We start from the raw sequence: 18,858 nt of genomic DNA, 5'->3' as shown, positions 1-18,858 counted from the left end.
AGCCATCCATTTTACCTCCTCTTTGCCGTTTGTGTGAATTGAAGTAAAAAAAAAGTACATAACTTGAACAACTTTATTGAATGTGTGGCTTTTCTTCCTTCTAATCAATAAAAAAGTCCTTCATAATAAAAGCACGCCCCCTTGAACCAAAGGATCCCAACCAGCTGGAGGAAACACTCACTTTAGATCCCTTCTATTATATAATGAATATTTAGGCCATGCAACTCTGATCCTCCTCAGTTCCCGGATTATCATACAGTTATATATTATAATTTTTTATTTCACCGTAGCAGCTTATTTAGATTGATTTCTTTAGGTAAGCAGTGCAGATACAAATTAGAAGTCGTATAGTGAAGATGCCAATGCTTTCATCGCAAACATCCCTTTTGGCACAGGACTAAAGCTCACAAGCATTACAGTCTGATTTACAATCTCCTTAAAGTAGAACTATAGGCAAAACTTTTTTTTTTTCATTTTGAATAGAGTAAGGGAGGGTTATAACCCCTGTTAGATTTTTTTTTTTTGCCACCCGTGTCCCATTGCAGAGCTTTACTTTCACTTCCTGTCCCATAGCCAAACAGGAAATTTTGGCAAATTCCTTGGGGACCCCCGGGTCACCAGAACTTGTGTCCCTATTGGAAGATTTTCCCCTCTATTACTTTTCTGGGGACAACCCAAAACTTGGGATTTCCTTTAAATTTCACTTTCAATAATAGTAAAGAGGACAAATATAGAGGATTGCAAAGACAGCCATAAAAACTGACAGGTGTTCCAATTCCTCTCCACTCTATCCAAAACTAAAAAAAAAGTTTTGCCTTCAGTTATAATTTAAGCCCCTGTTCACACCAGTTTGATTTGTCATGCGATTTGACCTGTCAAATCACTTGATAAGTCGCACCCTATTGTCGGCAATGGAACTGTTCAAATTGCAAAAAGTGCCGTGAAGAAGGAGCACAGCTGCCCTCCCCCCGGCAGTACGCACGCTCGGAAACGCGTCGCACACAGATAACGTCATCCTCATCCGACCACCAACCAAGCCTCGCTTCAGTGACCATATCGAGGCTGTTTTTCCTGTTTCCAGCTCCGCCGCACTTGCCGGCTGCGGCGAGATTTCAGCTCCAGCGGGGTGGCTGCTAGGATAAGATGACAGTTCCCATCACCCATCTATATCGGAACCATCCTAATGGGTTTCTTATACATGAATATATGCTTGCAGATGTGAGTGCATATTTTTATCTATTAAATGTACACATAAAGTCTACACTTAGAGGCGCCTCTGTTTGTCTTTGTTCTCATTCATATTGACTGGGGCTTTGAAATTGTGCAATTGAAATCAGTGTGACTTAAGAGACATCTGTGCAACTTCATGCACAAATCTCCATGCAAGTCGCACCCGAAATCACCAAAAGTAGTGCAGGAATTACTTTTTCAAATCGATGCAGCACGGCAAAATTGGCGTCGATCTTTGAACAGTGCGATTGCTGGAAATAGAATTCATCTTGTCAAGCGATTTGACCTGTCAATCGCATGACAAGTGGCTCCAATGTGAATGAGGGCTCACTGTGAATGTATGTATTTATCACAGTGACAGTTCCAGTGTAGTTAAGTATACACACAGTTAACGCGAGCATAAATCAAGACCTACCTCTCGCTTGTCTAAGGCGGCGTACTCTGCTTCAATGTCTTCTGCCTCTGGGTCCCGCGAGAACACCATCTGAGACTCCAGTTTGAGCGCCAGGTCCTTGTGGTTCTGTTTCTCAGCGCAGTCACAGGGGGTGTCCTTGTTCTCATTTTCAGCAAAGAGGTTGCTTCCGTTCTTCACTAGTAGCTGGCATAAAGATCACACAGATTATTTCATAATTAAAGTGAACTAAACCCAAAAAGAACAATTTTAAAGATCTTTGCCCTCTAGTCCTCATATGTGATGGCTGCATTCATTTTCCTCAATCAGGCTTTTTATCTTTTATTTTTGCTTGGAAATCCTGAGAATAACACTCTTCCTGTCTCTGGGTGACAAAGAACATTTAACCCCATTGTGTCTACGGAGGAATGCCATGCCTGGACCTGAACCCTCTTACAATCCAAACATTTTAATCATTTTTTTGCACACGTGATAAAATGCACATTTTAGGCATGATTACTTTAAGTGTTACTATATCTGATCTCCCACAGTACACAGCACATGGAAATGCAATTATTTTAGTAAATATAAACTGCTAAATACCTGTATCGACAGACAGTTGTACAAGCCCCCTGGATTAAGCAGTAAATATACCTTTATGCCTTGACTGGTCACCTAGCTCTCCCATAGAAATGTAGCCATGGGCTGAAGTTATGTCTCAGAGGCCTTGCTGATCCTCCAGCCCACAAGGTCCACCAAAAATGGCTGCCCTTCTACTTCCTGTCTATACAGGAGTAGGCCATACTGAGCGAACCTGCGCCCTCTGGTGGCTGGAGGAGACACTGCAGTCCAATACTCCTGAGAAGTACACAGGGCATTAACAGTACACTGACCCCAGTGGGCACTAGGAGAAAGACCAGAACGACCGATCTCTCTTTTTTTTTTTTAAAAGAGGGAAAAATTTACCAGTCTCGCCGCAGGATCCTTAAAGGACCCAAACTTCACCCATCACGGTGGGCTTTGTCAGTCATTAGACCTTCAAGGACCAGGTCCCCCTTTTTAATGGGGTCCACCACACCCTTGGAGCTGTAGAGCACCCTGCTGGCAAACTCCTTGGGATAATAAATAACCAGGGTTCCATTTATCAGGGTCCAGCGCCCAGATGGGTCACATTACAGCCAAAACATTGGGTCTTCTTAGCCAAGGCTCGAGTACCATCCTTTTAGTGCTTAGCCATTCGAATAAATGCGATCAAAAAGCGACTAAACTGGGACATTATTCTTAGGATTGAAGAGCGTTAACAGCCATGACCACCACCTTTAAGACACTGGCGAAAAAAACGGAATTTTTGTAAAATCTTACCTGTAGAATTCCTTTCTCTGAGTCCTCCGACAGTCGCCGCCTCTTCATATTCGTCACATATGGGGTATTAGACTTTGCTCCGAAGGAGTAGCTAGGCAACAGAATATGTTAACAATAAAGCTTTAACATATCCCACCCTCAAGGGGTGGTCCCCTCAGTCAATACCCTCCTACTTCCTGCAACCATATCTCAGTTTTAGTGGAATAGCAGTAGAGTATACATTCAAACCCCAAAAGAGGGGCGGGGGCGGCGACTGTCGGAGGACTCAGAGAAAGGAATTTTACAGGTAAGATTTTACAAAAATTCCGTTTTCTCTTACGTCCTCCGACAGTCGCCGCCTCTTCATATTCGTCACATATGGGGACGTCCCAAAGCAGTGCAAACATGAGGGGTGGGAAACGCATCCGCGCCGAAAGGCAACGCAGTTTCCACATCAAAGAAAGGAACCTTACCAAAGGAAGGAAACCAGCTGGGCAACAGCAAAAATAAGTGCTCAACAGGAGCAACAACCCAGGAAAAGACAAAAAAACCAGGGGATACAAAAAACTATCCCAACAGTCAGGAGTCCCCAACAAGGGACCCTATGGAACAGCCGCACTAAGAACCTTGCGGCCAAAGGAAGCATCCGCCGATGCCTGAACATCTACTTTGTAGAATTTTGTGAAAGTGTGCACGGTCGACCAAGTCGCCGCCTTACACACCTGGGCTACAGAAGCCCCATGACGGCAGGCCCAAGACGTACTCAGTGATCTAGTAGAGTGCGCCTTCACAGGCACAGGGGGAACCTTCCCCTGCAAGGCATAGGCCTGTTCAATGGTCTGCCTGATCCATTTGGCGATGGTAGAGGCCGAAGCCGCCATGCCCTTCCGAGGACCCTCTGGAAGAACAAACAAGGAGTCCGTCCTACGAAAAGACTCAGTCGATTTAAGGTAAACCCTTATCGCCCGAACAACATCCAGAGAGTGCAATCTCACCTCCTTTGGATGTTTAGGCTTCGTGCACAACGAAGGCAAAACAATATCCTCGTTAAGATGGAATTCTGAAACTCGTTTCGGCAGAAAAGAAGGATTAGGTCGCAAGACCACCTTATCCAAATGAACAACCAGGTACGGAGACTTGCAGGACAAAGCCGCCAGTTCCGACACTCTGCGAGCCGAAGTGATCGCCACCAAAAAGGCGACCTTTTTGGACAACATAGACAACGAGATCTCCCTGATCTGTTCAAAAGGAGCACGTTGTAACACAGATAGAACGAGATTCAAGTCCCAAGGAGGCAAAGGATCCCTCCTAGGAGGAACCAGATGCCGCACACCCTGAATAAAAGTGCCAACCAAGGAGTTGGAAGCCACGGGACGTTGAAACAGAACGGCCAGCGCAGACACCTGACCCTTTATCGTAGCCAGCGCCAAACGCTGATCGACACCCGTCTGAAGGAAAGACAGCACACGGGAAACCGAGTACGTGCGGGGTGAAAACCCCCTGGACTCACACCAGGCAAAATAGGCCTTCCAAGTACGGTAATAAACCTTCCCCGAGGAAGACTTCCTCGCGTTGATCAAAGTATGAACGACCTCTGGAGAGAGACCCTTCTCCTTCAGGACCTCGGTCTCAACAGCCAGGCCGTCAAAGCCAGCGACTGTAAAGCAGGATGGTAAATCGGTCCTTGAGACAGTAGATCGTCTCGAAGAGGCAGACGCCAAGGGGCGTCGACCGCCAGATTCACGAGGTCTGCGTACCAGGAGCGGCGAGGCCAGTCCGGTGCCACAAGAATTACCGTGCTGCGTTCCGAGTGTAACCTGCGAAGGAACCTGGACAGCAACTGAATCGGTGGAAACGCGTACATCAGCCTGTACTGATGCCACGGGGCCACTAACGCGTCCGACGCGTCTGCCCGAGGATCGCGCGTCCTTGCCACGAACCTCTTCACCTTGTAGTTGAGGCGAGACGCGAACAGGTCCACATCTGGAAGACCCCACTTCGCGCACAACATCTGGAAGACAGCCGGGTGGAGAGACCATTCCCCCTGATCCAGGGTCTGGCGACTCAGATAGTCCGCCTGCCAGTTCTCCACTCCCGGAATGTGAACCGCCGTTATCGCCGGGACATGAGTCTCGGCCCAAGACAGAATGTCGGCCACTTCTCGAGCCGCTCGGGCACTCCTGGTGCCCCCTTGGTGGTTGATGTAGGCCACCGCCGTGGCATTGTCCGTCTGCACCCGAACCGGGCAGCCCTGCAGCCGGTCCGTCCAGCGATGAAGACAGAGCCTTATCGCACGCAATTCCAGAATGTTGATCGGGAGGGAAGACTCCCCCTCCGACCAGGTCCCCTGGGCGGACAGAACGCCCAGAACACCACCCCAGCCCGACAGGCTGGCATCCGTGGTGATTATTGTCCACGAGATCGGACGAAACGACTTGCCCCCGGACACCAACGGGGACTGGAGCCACCACAGAAGGTTTTCCCTGGTGCGATGACTCAACGAGATCTGAAGATCCAGAGATTGAGGTCGCCCGTCCCACTTGGACAGGATCTCCGCTTGGAGACCCCGCGTGTGAAACTGCGCGAAAGGAATCGCCTCGAAGGCCGAGACCATCAATCCCAGACATCTCATACACGTCCGCAGAGACGAGTGTGGAACGTCCCTGAGGGACCTGACTTCCTCCTGAAGAGTCCTGAGTTTGTCTTCCGGCAGGAAGACCTTCGCCTGCACCGAGTCCAGTATCATTCCCAGATAGGGGAGACGAACCGACGGACTCAGTGTCGACTTTGGAACATTTATCGTCCAACCAAACTCCTGCAGAGTTTGCATTGTGACAGACAGGTCCTTCTCCAGACCCTGTCTGGTCGCAGACCGAACCAGAATGTCGTCCAGATACCCCAGGACAGAAATGCCCTGGGCCCTCAATAATGCCAGAACCGGTGCAAGCACCTTGGTGAAGACCCGCGGAGCCGAGGCGAGACCAAAGGGCAACGCCACGAACTGGTAGTGATCCTCCGCAATGGCAAATCGAAGGTATCTCTGATGACCCTCGAATATGGGGATGTGAAGGTACGCATCCTTCAAATCGATGGAGGCCATGAATTCCCCCGGAACCAGGGCAGCCACCACCGAGCGCAGGGATTCCATGCGGAACTTGCGAACCCGCACAGAGCGGTTCAGAGCCTTCAAGTCCAGAATCGGACGAACCTTGCCCTCCTTCCTGGGCACGGTGAACAGATTGGAATAAAACCCCCGAAATCTGTCCCGACGAGGCACCGGAACCACCACTCCCTGAGCCCTCAGGTCCCGCACCGCCAGGTGCAGATCCCGCAGGCGCTCTGGAGACAGTTGAAGATTTGAGGGAAAAAATCTGCTCTCCGGCCGAGAGAGAAACTCGATCTTGTAACCAGATCGAACGATTTCCAGAACCCATCTGTCCCGCACACGGGCCAACCAGGGCTGAAGAAAACCGAGCAAGCGTCCCCCCACCCCAAAACTGGGTGAGGGCGCCCCTTCAGGCCGAACTGTTATGGGCAGCCGGTCCGGATTGGCCGGACTTCTGTTTCCCAGACCAGGGCTTCTTCTGAGAGCCTTGGCCTTTGAACGGTTTGCCCTTGTAGTGCGGCCGAAAGGCACGAAAGGACCCCTGAGGGGGCCGAAAATTTGCATGCTTCTTCCCAGAAGCCCCCTTAGCCTTGGGGAAATGGGGCAAGAGAGTGCTCTTACCCCCGGTGATCCCCTTAATCAACACATCCAGGGACTCCCCAAAAAGGCGAGACCCATCATAAGGTAGATTGGCTAAGGTCTTACGTGAAGATTGGTCCACCGACCAACATTTCAACCAAACCAGGCGACGAGACAACACCGCCACGCTGTGCACACGTGCAGCCAACGGAATCAGGTCCAGGTCCGCATCACACAGATACACGACACCCTGGTGGATCTGATCCACCATATCCAGGGTCGCCGCCGAGGCCGAATCGGCCACTAGGACGCGCCTAAGCATCTGCGTCCAACTTGCGATCGCCTGGGCCGCCATGAGAGAAGCAAACAGAGCCTTAAGCATAGAGCCCGTAACAGAATAAGTATGACGGGCAAGAGACTCCAGTCTCCTATCCGTGGCATCACGGAAAACAGGGGAACCCTCTGCAGGAATCGCAGTGGCTTTGTTCAAAACCGCAATTGCATGATCCACTGGCGGAGGCACACACCACCGTTCATCAGTGGCAGGCGAGAAAGGATAACGCAGCTTGAATTTACTTGGTACCGCAAAAGGCTTGCGCAGATCGCGCCATTGATCCTTAACAGCGCGCTGAAAATCCGCATTGCAGGGAAAAACCTGCGGCGTCCTGCGTTTTCTCTGCGTCCCATAAGCCGCCAAAGCAGCGGGGGGACACACTTCGTCCTGCAAACGTAGCGTCTGCTTAATGGAAGCAATCAACTCATCCATGATTGCAAGCTCTTCAGGCGAGCCAGGGGGAGAATTATCAACCCCCTCAACTTCAGCCTCTACCTCAGACCCCACTAGATCAAGAGAGGAGCGGGACGCCGATAGGGGGGTCCCTGCCAGAACAGCCCCATCACCTTCACCCTCAGAATCAGAGGACAGAGCAACTCTGGGCCGTTTAGTAGATTGAGCAGCCACCAGCATTTGCACCTGGGCAGCAAGGCCAGCCACAATAGTGGCTAAATCCCCCCCTGGGGGGGAAACAGCGGTCCCCTGGCTTTCCACCAATACTGTAGGAAACTTGCCCTCCTGAGAATCCATTGCCCCTGTAATGCCAGACAACCAAGGGTTAACTGCCCCCTTTTAGCAAGCGCGGCAAGCGCAGCCCACCGCACCACACTCAGACACAATGAGACCCCCACAGGGAATATACAAACTGAGTACAGGCAATGGATAACAAGAACAGAAGGATAAAACCTGAGGAGACCCCGCTGCTGCTGCTGCCTCGATCGGTGTTCCAGGAGAGAGGAAGTGATGCTGCCAGGGCGCTCTATGTAAGCCTATGGAGGCTACAAGAAAATGGCCGCCGTGCATGTAAACCATGCGGCCGGAGCGGGCGCCGGTAAAATGGCGTCGTTTGGCGCCGAAAACGCCGCTCCACAGTGCATAAAAAAACACACACATTACATCCCAATATAAGGATACATGTTAGATCGCCGCAGCGATCGCTGTATATGCCCAAACATGCCAAGAAAAAACATGCCCCACAGCACACAGCTCCTCACACTGCCCAGCCTGACACACACAGTGTCATACAGCTCCCCCCCCCCCTTGCAGCCCACAGCATGCAGCCGAGAGATAGGGAGACAAGCAGTGTGATTAAAGGCAGGTTACACAGTCCCAGACTGAGACCCCCCCAGACAGACAGGTCCCCACATAAATACACTTACCTCACATGGCGTGGGGAACCCGCACAGGCGAACAAGCCGCTGCACATGAGGCAGGGAGAGTCGCAATTCAAGACGCACATAATGGAGGTTAAGAAACCGCACAGCGTCCGGTGAGGTAGCCACCTCACCAATCATCCCTGCACCGAACAGGGATGGGTCGTTCACTGTGCCAGGAGCGTTACCTGGCTGAACGCTCGATGGCAGACTGGGAAGCCACTGACCCACGACCTGCGACCAGGGGGATCAGCCCGAGACCCAGTCCGCATGATCCTCTTCGTCCGAAGAACTAACTAATGCTGACAAAAATAACAGCTAATTAAAGGTAGAGAGAAAACTCAAACAAAATATTAAAAAGAAGAAAGAGTCTGGGACAAAAAGTCCCAGCACAGAGAGAGCCAGCCACTCCTGACAAGCTAGACATTAAAACTGAGATATGGTTGCAGGAAGTAGGAGGGTATTGACTGAGGGGACCACCCCTTGAGGGTGGGATATGTTAAAGCTTTATTGTTAACATATTCTGTTGCCTAGCTACTCCTTCGGAGCAAAGTCTAATACCCCATATGTGACGAATATGAAGAGGCGGCGACTGTCGGAGGACGTAAGAGAAAACGGAGGTTCTTCCTGTATGGGAGGTGTTATATGGGAGGAACTTCCTCTCTATTGGTTGCCAGTGTCTATTCACCTAAAGGTAGCATATAACCCAGATAGTCATTACTACCTGCTCTGTGTCCCATGATGTACGAAAAAGAAATACCTTTTCTCATCAGCAGTATATAGCAGTCTTGTGACTTCTATCAGTGTCTGGTTAAAGCTTGTAGGAGGAGTTTTCGATCTCCTCTGATCCTCTGTCTGGACAGCGCTGATTGGCCCTGTACTGATCACATACACCTTCCCAAGAAAAAAAAAAACTCTCCAGCAATACACATCAAACTGAGCATGTGCAGCTTTGACTCCTAATTCTCTGTTCTATCAAGAGATGGGCTGGAGTCAGTTAAAGAAGGGGAGGATCAGAGAGGACAGGATCACACAGCTTTTATACACAATGCAGAGGGGTAATTCCTTAGCTTCCAAAGTGAGTAGTGGATAGTGACCTCTCCCGCTGCCTAAAAAAGTGATCTTGCGGTGAATCCGCCCCTGAGACGGGTTTACCAGTTTGCCACATTGGGATGTTCGGTAAATAAACCAGGATTTTGATGATACCTGGAGTGCAGTCATTTCTTCTATATTGAGAGACCAGGCTCTTGCTGGTACTCAAAGGCCAACTTCTGCTCAACGTCCCGTTGAGGAAAGGCTAAGAACAGAGCCACAGAAAAGGAGCGAGGATGCAAGCTAATTGTCTCAAACCAAGAAATGTACGCTTTCCACGTACGATGGTGTATCTTGCTAGAAGAGGACTTCCTTGCCTTAGTAGGGGTCCCTGACAAACCTCTATCTCTCAGTACCTGGCTTTCAATAGGTAAGCCAATAAAACCAGCGACTGTAAAGCAGGATGGTAGTCCTTGGGGCAACTGGTCCCCTCTGAGAGGTAGCCCCCAAGGGACGTTTAGGGCCATCAAAATGACTGGAAGACTCTCGCCCTTTATTCTTTGCAGGAACCATGGCTTGAGCGGAGGATGATACTGGCCTTACCGAACACCTAGGATGCCTGTAGCATCTGCCAGAGGAACCCGTGACCTCGCCACAAACCTCCAGTGTGGCCGAACCTGCTGAAGGAGCTGCATGTAGGACTGTGAAAACAGAATTGTATTGAAGGTGGACACCACCAGACCCAAAACCTGTATGCAAGTCAGGAGAGAGAACTGTCTGTGTGACAGAAGCCGGTGAATCACGATCTGTGGTTCCCAAAGTTTGTCCAGTGGAAGGGCCATCCTGGTCAGAATTAAAACCCAACCTAGGTAATTCAATTTCCTGGACAGTGATAGGAGGGACCTTGGGTAGTTCAGACGTCACCCAAACCTTTGCAGGAATTATATCCACACAAGGAAATGCCAGGCCTAAAAAACCTGAAAGAGAGAAATTTGGCCCCCATTTTTTGGTACCCCCAAAAGGATAATTTTGTGGATACCCTTGACGTTCATGAAGGAGGTCCACGGTGCCGTAAACCAGTGAAGATGTCCCCCCACCCCAGCTATGGGTGAGGGCAGACCTTTATGCTGAAGGGGTCTTGTCTGCAGATCCAAGAGAAGCCAGCTCCAGGCTTATCAGACAAAGGTTGCTTAGAAACTCCCGGGGAAGACTTAAAAGATCTATTTCCCTTGTCTGCAGCCCCGGGAGCACAAAATAATTTTCTATGGGCTGAGAAGGAGGGCCCACCTTTGCGATGAAGCACTTTCTCTTTCCTAGACTGTGGCAGGAAGGTTATCCCCCCCCCGTGAGACCATTAACGATCCCATTCAAAGTAGCCCCAAACAGGCGATCACCTTGAAAGGGCAGATCAATAAGAGCTCTCTGGGAGGCTTGGTCTGCAGACCAATTCTTGAGCCACAGCACTCGCCTAATCACAACCGCTAAAACAGAAAGCTTGGACAGCACAGGATCTGCATCACAAATAAACTACAGCCCCTGGACTTTAGGAAGGGAGGAGGGAGATTGCAGGCAGGCCCGACCATCCCAGGAGTGTACCACCCCAAAACGGCACAAAGGGGGAGAGGGGGGACTGTACTTACCGCTCCATGGTGCGAGTGATGCTCCAGACAGAACTACTCGCCATCGAAGTGGGGGAGCTATCGGTCAAGGGGGCGCTGCAACTTGGACCAGCGCCCGGTCGTATGCGACCCTGCGAGTTATTTAACTCATGGGCCAGCCTCTGTCTGTGAGGCTATGTTGCGGCCGACCTACCACATAGCTGCGGTCTGCAAGTGCTCGCTGACTGGACTAGGGGGACCACTGGTTTTAAATTATCCAGCCCGTCGCCCAGCCCGGCAGTTGATTGTAGATCTCCCAAGAGAGAAAGCAAAAAGCTGCATCGAAGGAGAAAAAATTGCTAGAACGAAAAGATAGGGGAGAAAAAAAAAAAAGATTTACCTAGTTTTATGGGCAGTGCAGGCTGTCAAATGTGACATGCCGATGTAAAATTTCTGAAGCATAACAGTCGCAGCATGTTTACGAACCCCTCCAGCTGCCATGTTAGGTTTTAGGTGGCCTGTTTACCCCTCTACACTGCTGGGCGAAGACAGAGAGGGGGGCTCTGAGTAGAAGAAAACAGAGTTGGGTATCTGGTAACTCTCTTTCTAAGAAGTCTTACAGGGCAGCATCTGAGAGATAGGCTCCTCCCACTTAAAGCCGGAAACACAATAGTCCACTATTATAAAATTGTCAGCCATACCTGCGTACCTCAGTATTAGTAGAGCACCGAGGAAACCCTCAGTAAGCTTAAGGATCCGCAAAATACCTTTGTACTGTATAGGGCGGGAACGGCTGACATTTTTTATAATGGTGGACTATTGTGTACTTGTGTGTTAGATCCTAGTTGCCCTTAATTAGTAAGTATAGCCAACATCCCGGTATATGATATGTAAAGAGTTTGGTGCCTCAAACCAAAATTGGTGGGACTTTATGGGCTGGTCAAGAAATAGTAGAGTGTGTAAAAAAATCATAATTTATTACAATATTCATAATACATATGATAAATGAAAATAAGGTGCCAATGGGTTAAAGACCCATGTGTATGGTGAAAAATAAGATAAATCTTATTTTTCACCATACACATGGGTCTTTAACCCATTGGCACCTTATTTTCATTTATCATATGTATTATGAATATTGTAATAAATTATGATTTTTTTACACACTCTACTATTTCTTGACCAGCCCATAAAGTCCCACCAATTTTGGTTTGAGGCACCAAACTCTTTACGGTGGACTATTGTGTTTCCTGTTTTAGGTGGGAGGAGCCCATCTCTCAGGTGCTGCCCGGGAAGAAGATTAGAGAAAACGAACAGCAGGGCGCTGAGGTCAGTATCAAATAAATAACACTTTATTTAAATAAGCAGCACACTTGCATTGTAGTTAGCATGAAACAGTATGGATAGGGAACACCCAAGACCAAGTAGCTGTGATCAGTGTGAGGCTGTAAACAGAGACCAAGGATGACAAGGAGCCAGCCAGCTCAAAGTATGGATATTAGTGGCGGCGTTCTAGGCTGCACACGAGGATGACAGCTGTCAAAATGCCTGGTGGATGTTGGGAGAAGGGGGGGGGGGTGTGCATGACGCGTTTCCAGGGACTTTGCTCTCTTCTTTAAACACCTTTGAGAAAGAGGGCAAAGTCCCTTGAAATGCGTCATGCATACCCCCTCTCCCAACATCCACCAGGCATTTTGACAGCTGTCATAGTCAACAACATAATTTTCCTTTAGCGATATAAGAAGCCAATCAGTAATTTATTTCACCGACATCAGTTCACACTGCTCTACTAACTTCCCATTTATTTTCCCATCACCTTACCTCAATACAAGTTTTCATCCCTGAGGCAGAAGCATAGTGCAAAGGTGTGTTCTTCTTGTTGTCCGTGGCGTCAAGTGCAGCCCTCTCGTACTCGCCATGGTCAAGCTTGGCTCCTTTCCACTCTAAAAACATCCGTAAACAATCAGACCTCCTGCGGTCGTCATCCACTGGTCGGGGCAAGCGGTGGTCTAGAGCACCTTCTGAGATCCGCAGATCGGATCCCATACAAAGCAAGTGCATAGAACTCTCATTGTGAATGTTGCGTTTGTTGGGATTCCCATCTTTCCCAATAAGAAAGGCCCTGTAACAAAAAGAAAGATGGATGATTGAAGGAGAATGTATGTAACAAGAACAGGAGTGAACATTATGTGTCCAGCATGTGGTATACAAGACCAGCTTTAAAGCTGAACTCCAGGCACATATAAAAGGCACAAATTAAAGTGGTTGTAAAGGCAGAATTTTTTTTTTATCTGAATGCATTCAATGCATGAAGTTAAAAACCTTTTGTGTGTAGCAGCCCCCCCCCCCCAATACTTACCTGAGCCCCCTCTCTATGCAGCGATGTTGCAGGAGAGACTCGGCCGTCCATGGGCTCCAGCTGCTGTCAAAGTCCATTAGCAGCCAATGAAAAGAGAGAGGGGTGTGGGGCCAAACTGCGGCTCTGTGTCTGAATGGACACACGGAGTAGTGGATTGGCTCAGGTGCCCCCATAGCAAGCTGCTTGCTGTGGGGGCACTCAACAGGAGGGAGGGGCCAGGAGCACCGAAGAGGGACCCGAGAAGAGGAGGATCAACATCGGGGGCCACCCAATGGCGACCCATGTAGTTACACCCCTGTATTATGGGTAGTTACCAGGAGCAAATCCAGAGAAATGCTGTGCATCCATCACAGAATCAAGTGCTGGAAGTGGCTAAAAATAGTCTGGAAGAGATTAGCAACACAGAGATGCAATCAAGGATGAAAAGCCCTTAAAAGTATTTTCTAAAACAAAAAAAAAAAATGCACTTTTTTTATAGGATAACAAAACATAGTGCTTCAGAAAAAAGGTTATCCAGTTAGGGTTTATATCTACTTTAAAGATTGGACAAAGCATCAAACCCTTCCCTGCTCCATCCAAGTTCTAAAGATCCAGACTTTTGACATTCAAATCAGGCGGCCGGAATATATAGCGTGATTGATTAAATGAATGCATGAATATTCAGTAGACAAATCACAAGGTAATAGCCAAACTCAACATAAAATTTTAATAAAAAGCCAAACTGATGTAGCGGGGTTAAACATGCCTAAAGACACTGTTTGATATGTGGGAAGGAACTAGGCTCCCTCTAGTGGTAGCTGCATGGAATTTCCCGGGCTGTGACTTCCTTTTCACAAGATGAAGAAACTACATCTCCCAGGCTGCTTAGCAAGATCCAGGGTGCACGGCTGCACCGCACGGCACTATGGGGGAGGTTATTTAAAGGAAGAGAGAAGCGCGCGAAGGGGGGGGGGGGCCTTTCTGCGCTGGACTCTGAGGAACCAGCGAGCAAGAGTGAAGGACTGACACTGGATATTGGGCCAGAGCCTTTTAGCCTGGAGGGACGACGTGGAACCGTCCCATCTCAAGCACGAGGCACATTCCTGGAGGTCATACTGCTGTTTGCCGAGACCGGAAGTCATCCGCCAGAAGGACCCCGCGCGGCTGGCATATAGCCAAAGGACTGAGACCGCAGTGGAAGCGCGCGAAGGAGAAACTTCTGTTGGTGAGAGGGCACATGCCCAATAACTGACTTTATCTGCTGAAGAGACAGTTTTATCTACAGATAGCGGTAGCGCAGCAGGAGGTGATAAAACCCCGGGGTTTATCACCATACTCTCTCAGGAGACTCATAGACAAACAATAAGGTCTGTAAAGGAGTCGCCAGAGGCTTATCTCTCTCGCAGAAGTTATTGCTCAGTTACGCAGACACCCTGCGGTGACAACTAACAGCTCGTTGTTTTTTCTCTCTTGATCTTTATTCCTAATCTGGATTACAAATGAGCTCTATTCAATAACCTTGCTAGCGAAGATCAACAAGAAAGAAGAGAACTCTGGGGGAGGGACTCAGATAGGCCCACCTACCTGGTACTGTGTCTAGCCTTAATGCAGGAGGAGTGTGGGGGTATTCTTTTACTTTTTTAAAGCTGTTTTAAATAACCTTTTATGGACTTGTATTGTATTGTATTGTATCTCCCCTATTCAATTTGATATATAGTAAATTAAGTTTGGTTAATTACAATCTTGTGCGTTGTTCCATTGTGTCACCCAGAAGGACTACTATTCAAGAAGGTAACAAGGTATTGTTGCATAGTGAAGTATTGTATTCCAACCTGTGTATCTATTTGATAGTCCAGTCCTATTCTGGGTCAGTTGTGCCTGAGGAGGGATTGAGCCAATTTGATTGGGTTGTTAGGCAGGGTGTAGACCCAATAATATAATCAGCAGCTCCTGCGGGGGTGGTGCTACACGTGGGGGCTCGTCCAGGATTTCTACAGTCCTGCAATACAACCCTCTCAGCCATAGAATCCCCTCCCACGCAGAAATGGATCCTGTCGCTGCTGCTGAGTGGTGCAAGGAAGAGAATGTCATAGTGGAAAATGGCCTGGTGGTTGAAATCAAGGGAGAAGCCTGGACTGAAGAAAAGCTCCTCCCTGTTTTGAGGGCACTATCCACAGACAGGAAATTTTGGGTGATTGACATGAAAACTGACACCACTGTCCCACACACGTATGCACTGTGTGAGTGGAGGAAGGGGGTCCCTGATTATTTCAACGGAAACAGTGTAAAAACTACTGACCAAACAGAACTTTTCCTGATACATCCAGGAGTTCCTATTGCGGGTCCCTCATCCACCACCCCTGGGGTATCCAGCCAAGAAAAAGGTGTCCAAGAAGGGCATCCTGAGTCATCACCTTTGTCGACTTTTAGCTCAGAACTGTGTGCTGTTCTTGGGGAGATTGTGGCAAAATGTAGTAGGGACTCCTCGAGCTATTTGATGACTGGATATAGGAAGCTCCGGACATTCTCTGGGAAACAGCCTGTGCCTTCAGCAGAAGATGGGTTCGAAGAGTGGTTAGATACCGCCACTCAGGCTTTGGAGGAATGGGAGGTACCAGAACAGCACAAGAAGCAGAGAATCACAGAGAGTTTAAGGGGACCTGCATTAGAGGCTGTACGTAATCTAAAGCTTAGCAAGAAGAACTGCACTGCACAGGATTATTTGGACATTCTGCAAGATGTGTTTGGTCGGACGGAGAACGCGGCTGAACTTCTCTACCAGTTGGACCACTGTTATCAAGAAGAGGGGGAGAAGTTGTCCGAATTCATTAAACGTCTGGATAGGATTATCCACCAGATTCTGTTAAAGAAAGGAATAGACCACCGGAAAATAGATGAGACTCGTGCACGACAGGTTCTGAAAGGGGCTCAACCTTTAGATCCCATTGCCATACTGTTACGAACTCGTCGAGATGGCGGCATTCTAGAATACCCCGATCTGATTCGAATGGTCAGAGAGGAAGAGGTTATGTTGGACAACAAGAAGAAAAGTCGGCAGTTTGACTCAACTGCCCGGGTTGGAGTGATAAGTGTGGAAGAGGGTGACTCTCAAGTTGAACTCCTAAAGACCCAAGTGTCTCAGTTGATAGAAATGGTGTCCATCCTGACTGGTCAGGTATCCACTCTACCCAAGGGGAGTATATCGGAGAGGCCAGATGAACCTGTTAGTCTCAGCACAGATCCAGAGCCACGGCCTGCAAGATTGTTAACTTGTTTCAACTGCGGGGGAGTTGGGCATGTTAGAAGGGTATGTCCCAGCTCAGGAAATGCTGCCGCGAAACTTCGCGAGCCAGCGGGAAACTTCAGAGGACACCGGTGAAGGAGTCAACCGGGTGTCCGCCAGTCTTAAGGGACTCCAGAAGTGGTGCAGGATCAGGGAAACTGAGTCAGGGGGTCAGACCCAAATATAATACCCCCAGTTCTAGACTCCGGGTTACTGAGGGAAGGAAAGTCAATGCACACCGGGTTCAGCGGGGGCCCAGATCAAGGAAGAAAAAGGAGAAGAGGGCCAGGGTACAGAGAACTGAATCAGACAACCAGGCTACATCAAGAGAATTCCCAACTAACTTGGTCGGGCCCTCCCCAGTGGTCTCGGTTCAGGTGGAAGGAATTTACACAAGAGCCCTCCTTGACACAGGGGCCCAGGTGACTCTTTTGTATAGAGACTTCTATGATAAATATCTTACCCATCTACCTTTGCAGAAGTTGGAAGATCTGGAGATATGGGGTATTGGGACCCAAAGTTTTCCCTATGACGGGTATCTGCCAATCAAGTTGACCTTTGATCCATCAGTGGCTGGTGAAGCGGAAACCTTCGACACCTTAGCGGTGGTCTGTCCTCGTCCACCAGGGGCCAACAAAAGCTCTCTCATCGTAGGAACAAACACTGACCTGGTAAGGCGCCTTCTGATACAACTGGTCCAGGGACAAGATGCTCAGGCGCCAAGGATCCATCCCATGCTACGGCAGGCCTACCAACGATTAGTGTTGGAGCAAGAGACCCCCGCAGAAGGAGTTGGACGACTCTGGAAGCTGGATAGAGCAGAAAAGGTCTTACAGCCAGGAGAGGTGGCCTGTTTTAAGGCTTCTGTCAAACTCACATGGCAACAGCCGGGTCCCTTCATTATCTTTGAATCAGGTCAAAAGGAGAGACAGAGAGGGATAGAAGTGATCCCTGAGGTGATCCCTTTGAAGGTGTTACAGGAAAACCGTGGAAGGGTTTTAGTGAGTGTCAGAAACACCTCTATTACACCAGTGAAGGTACCGGCCAGAGTGCTCCTGGGCCAAGTCAACCCGGCTACCCCAGTTGCCCCCATTGATTTCAAAGAAAAGGAACAGGGTGAAGCGGTTATAGAGGAGCTTTGCTCTGGAAACGCTGCCCTCCCGCCGGAATGGGTGAAGAGGGCCAAGGCACAACTTGCTCGATGTAGGGAAATATTCTCTAAGGACGAGTTTGACGTGGGATGTGCCAGGAGCGCCACTCATAAGATCCGCCTGAGTGAGGACAAGCCTTTCAGGGAGAGAGTCCGGCGAGTCCCCTTAGGTGACTTAGAAGATCTACGTCAACAGCTGGCAGAGCTCAAAAAGATCGGGATTATCCGAGAATCCAGGAGCCCGTATGCTTCCCCGATAGTGGTAGTCCGGAAGAAAAATGGATCTTTGAGGCTTTGTATCGACTACCGAACGCTGAACAGAAGAACCATCCCAGACCAGTATACCACTCCTCGAATCGAAGATGCCCTACAGAGTCTGTCAGGGGCGAAGTGGTTCAGTGTGATGGACTTAAAGAGTGGGTATTATCAGATCCCCATGCACCCTGAAGATCGGGAGAAAACAGCCTTCATCACCCCTGTGGGGTTCTTTGAGTTCAATCGCATGCCTCAGGGGTTGTCCGGGGCCCCTGCTACCTTCCAAAGGCTGATGGAGAGGACCGTTGGAGATATGAATTTGATAGAGGTACTGGTATACTTGGATGATATTATCGTGTTTGGCAGAACTTTGGAAGAACATGAGGAGAGGTTGGAAAAGGTCTTGAAGAGGCTACATGAAGAAGGTCTGAAACTTTCTCCTGAGAAGTGCCAATTCTATCAGTCCTCGGTCCATTACCTGGGCCATATCGTGTCTGAAGAAGGGGTGGCCACTGACCCGGACAAGCTGGATGCTGTTGCTTCCTGGCCGAGACCCACAAATGTGACCGAACTCCGGTCATTTTTGGGCTTTTGCTCCTATTACAGGAGGTTTGTGGAGGGGTTCGCCCAGATTGCCCGACCCCTAAATGAGCTCCTGAAGAATGAAGAAGATGATGTCCCTGAGTTGGTAAAGCCGGCGAAGTCCACCATGGGCCCCCGGAAGGCTAAGGAATCCATCCAGGATCAGTGGACCCCGGAATGCGAAGGGGCCTTTGTCCAGCTGAAGGAAACCCTAACCACTGCCCCTGTGTTGGCCTATGCGGACCCCACAAAACCATATGAACTGC

The 18,858-nt window shown here is 49.2% G+C and overlaps 2 protein-coding genes across 2 annotated transcripts in view; one reads left to right on the top strand and one right to left on the bottom strand.

Moving 5' to 3' along the window:
• KRIT1 (KRIT1 ankyrin repeat containing) overlaps positions 1–18,858 on the top strand; it is a 352,560-nt gene that overhangs the window by 86,186 nt on the left and 247,516 nt on the right. The gene's annotated exons all lie outside the window — the stretch shown is intronic.
• ANKIB1 (ankyrin repeat and IBR domain containing 1) overlaps positions 1–18,858 on the bottom strand; it is a 218,212-nt gene that overhangs the window by 148,438 nt on the left and 50,916 nt on the right. The window contains exons 2-3 of the mRNA XM_082257819.1: positions 12,806–13,106; positions 1,646–1,828 (exon numbers count right to left, since the gene is read on the bottom strand). Coding sequence (XP_082113945.1) covers positions 1,646–1,828; positions 12,806–13,106 — 484 coding nt within the window. The remainder of the gene's footprint in view (positions 1–1,645; positions 1,829–12,805; positions 13,107–18,858) is intronic.

The sequence above is a fragment of the Pelophylax lessonae genome (assembly GCF_965119305.1).
Source record: "Pelophylax lessonae genome assembly, chromosome: 5".
Taxonomy (NCBI): domain Eukaryota; kingdom Metazoa; phylum Chordata; class Amphibia; order Anura; family Ranidae; genus Pelophylax; species Pelophylax lessonae.
The sequence above is the reverse complement of the archived record's forward strand: the minus strand, read 5'-3'. Positions and strand labels throughout refer to the sequence as shown.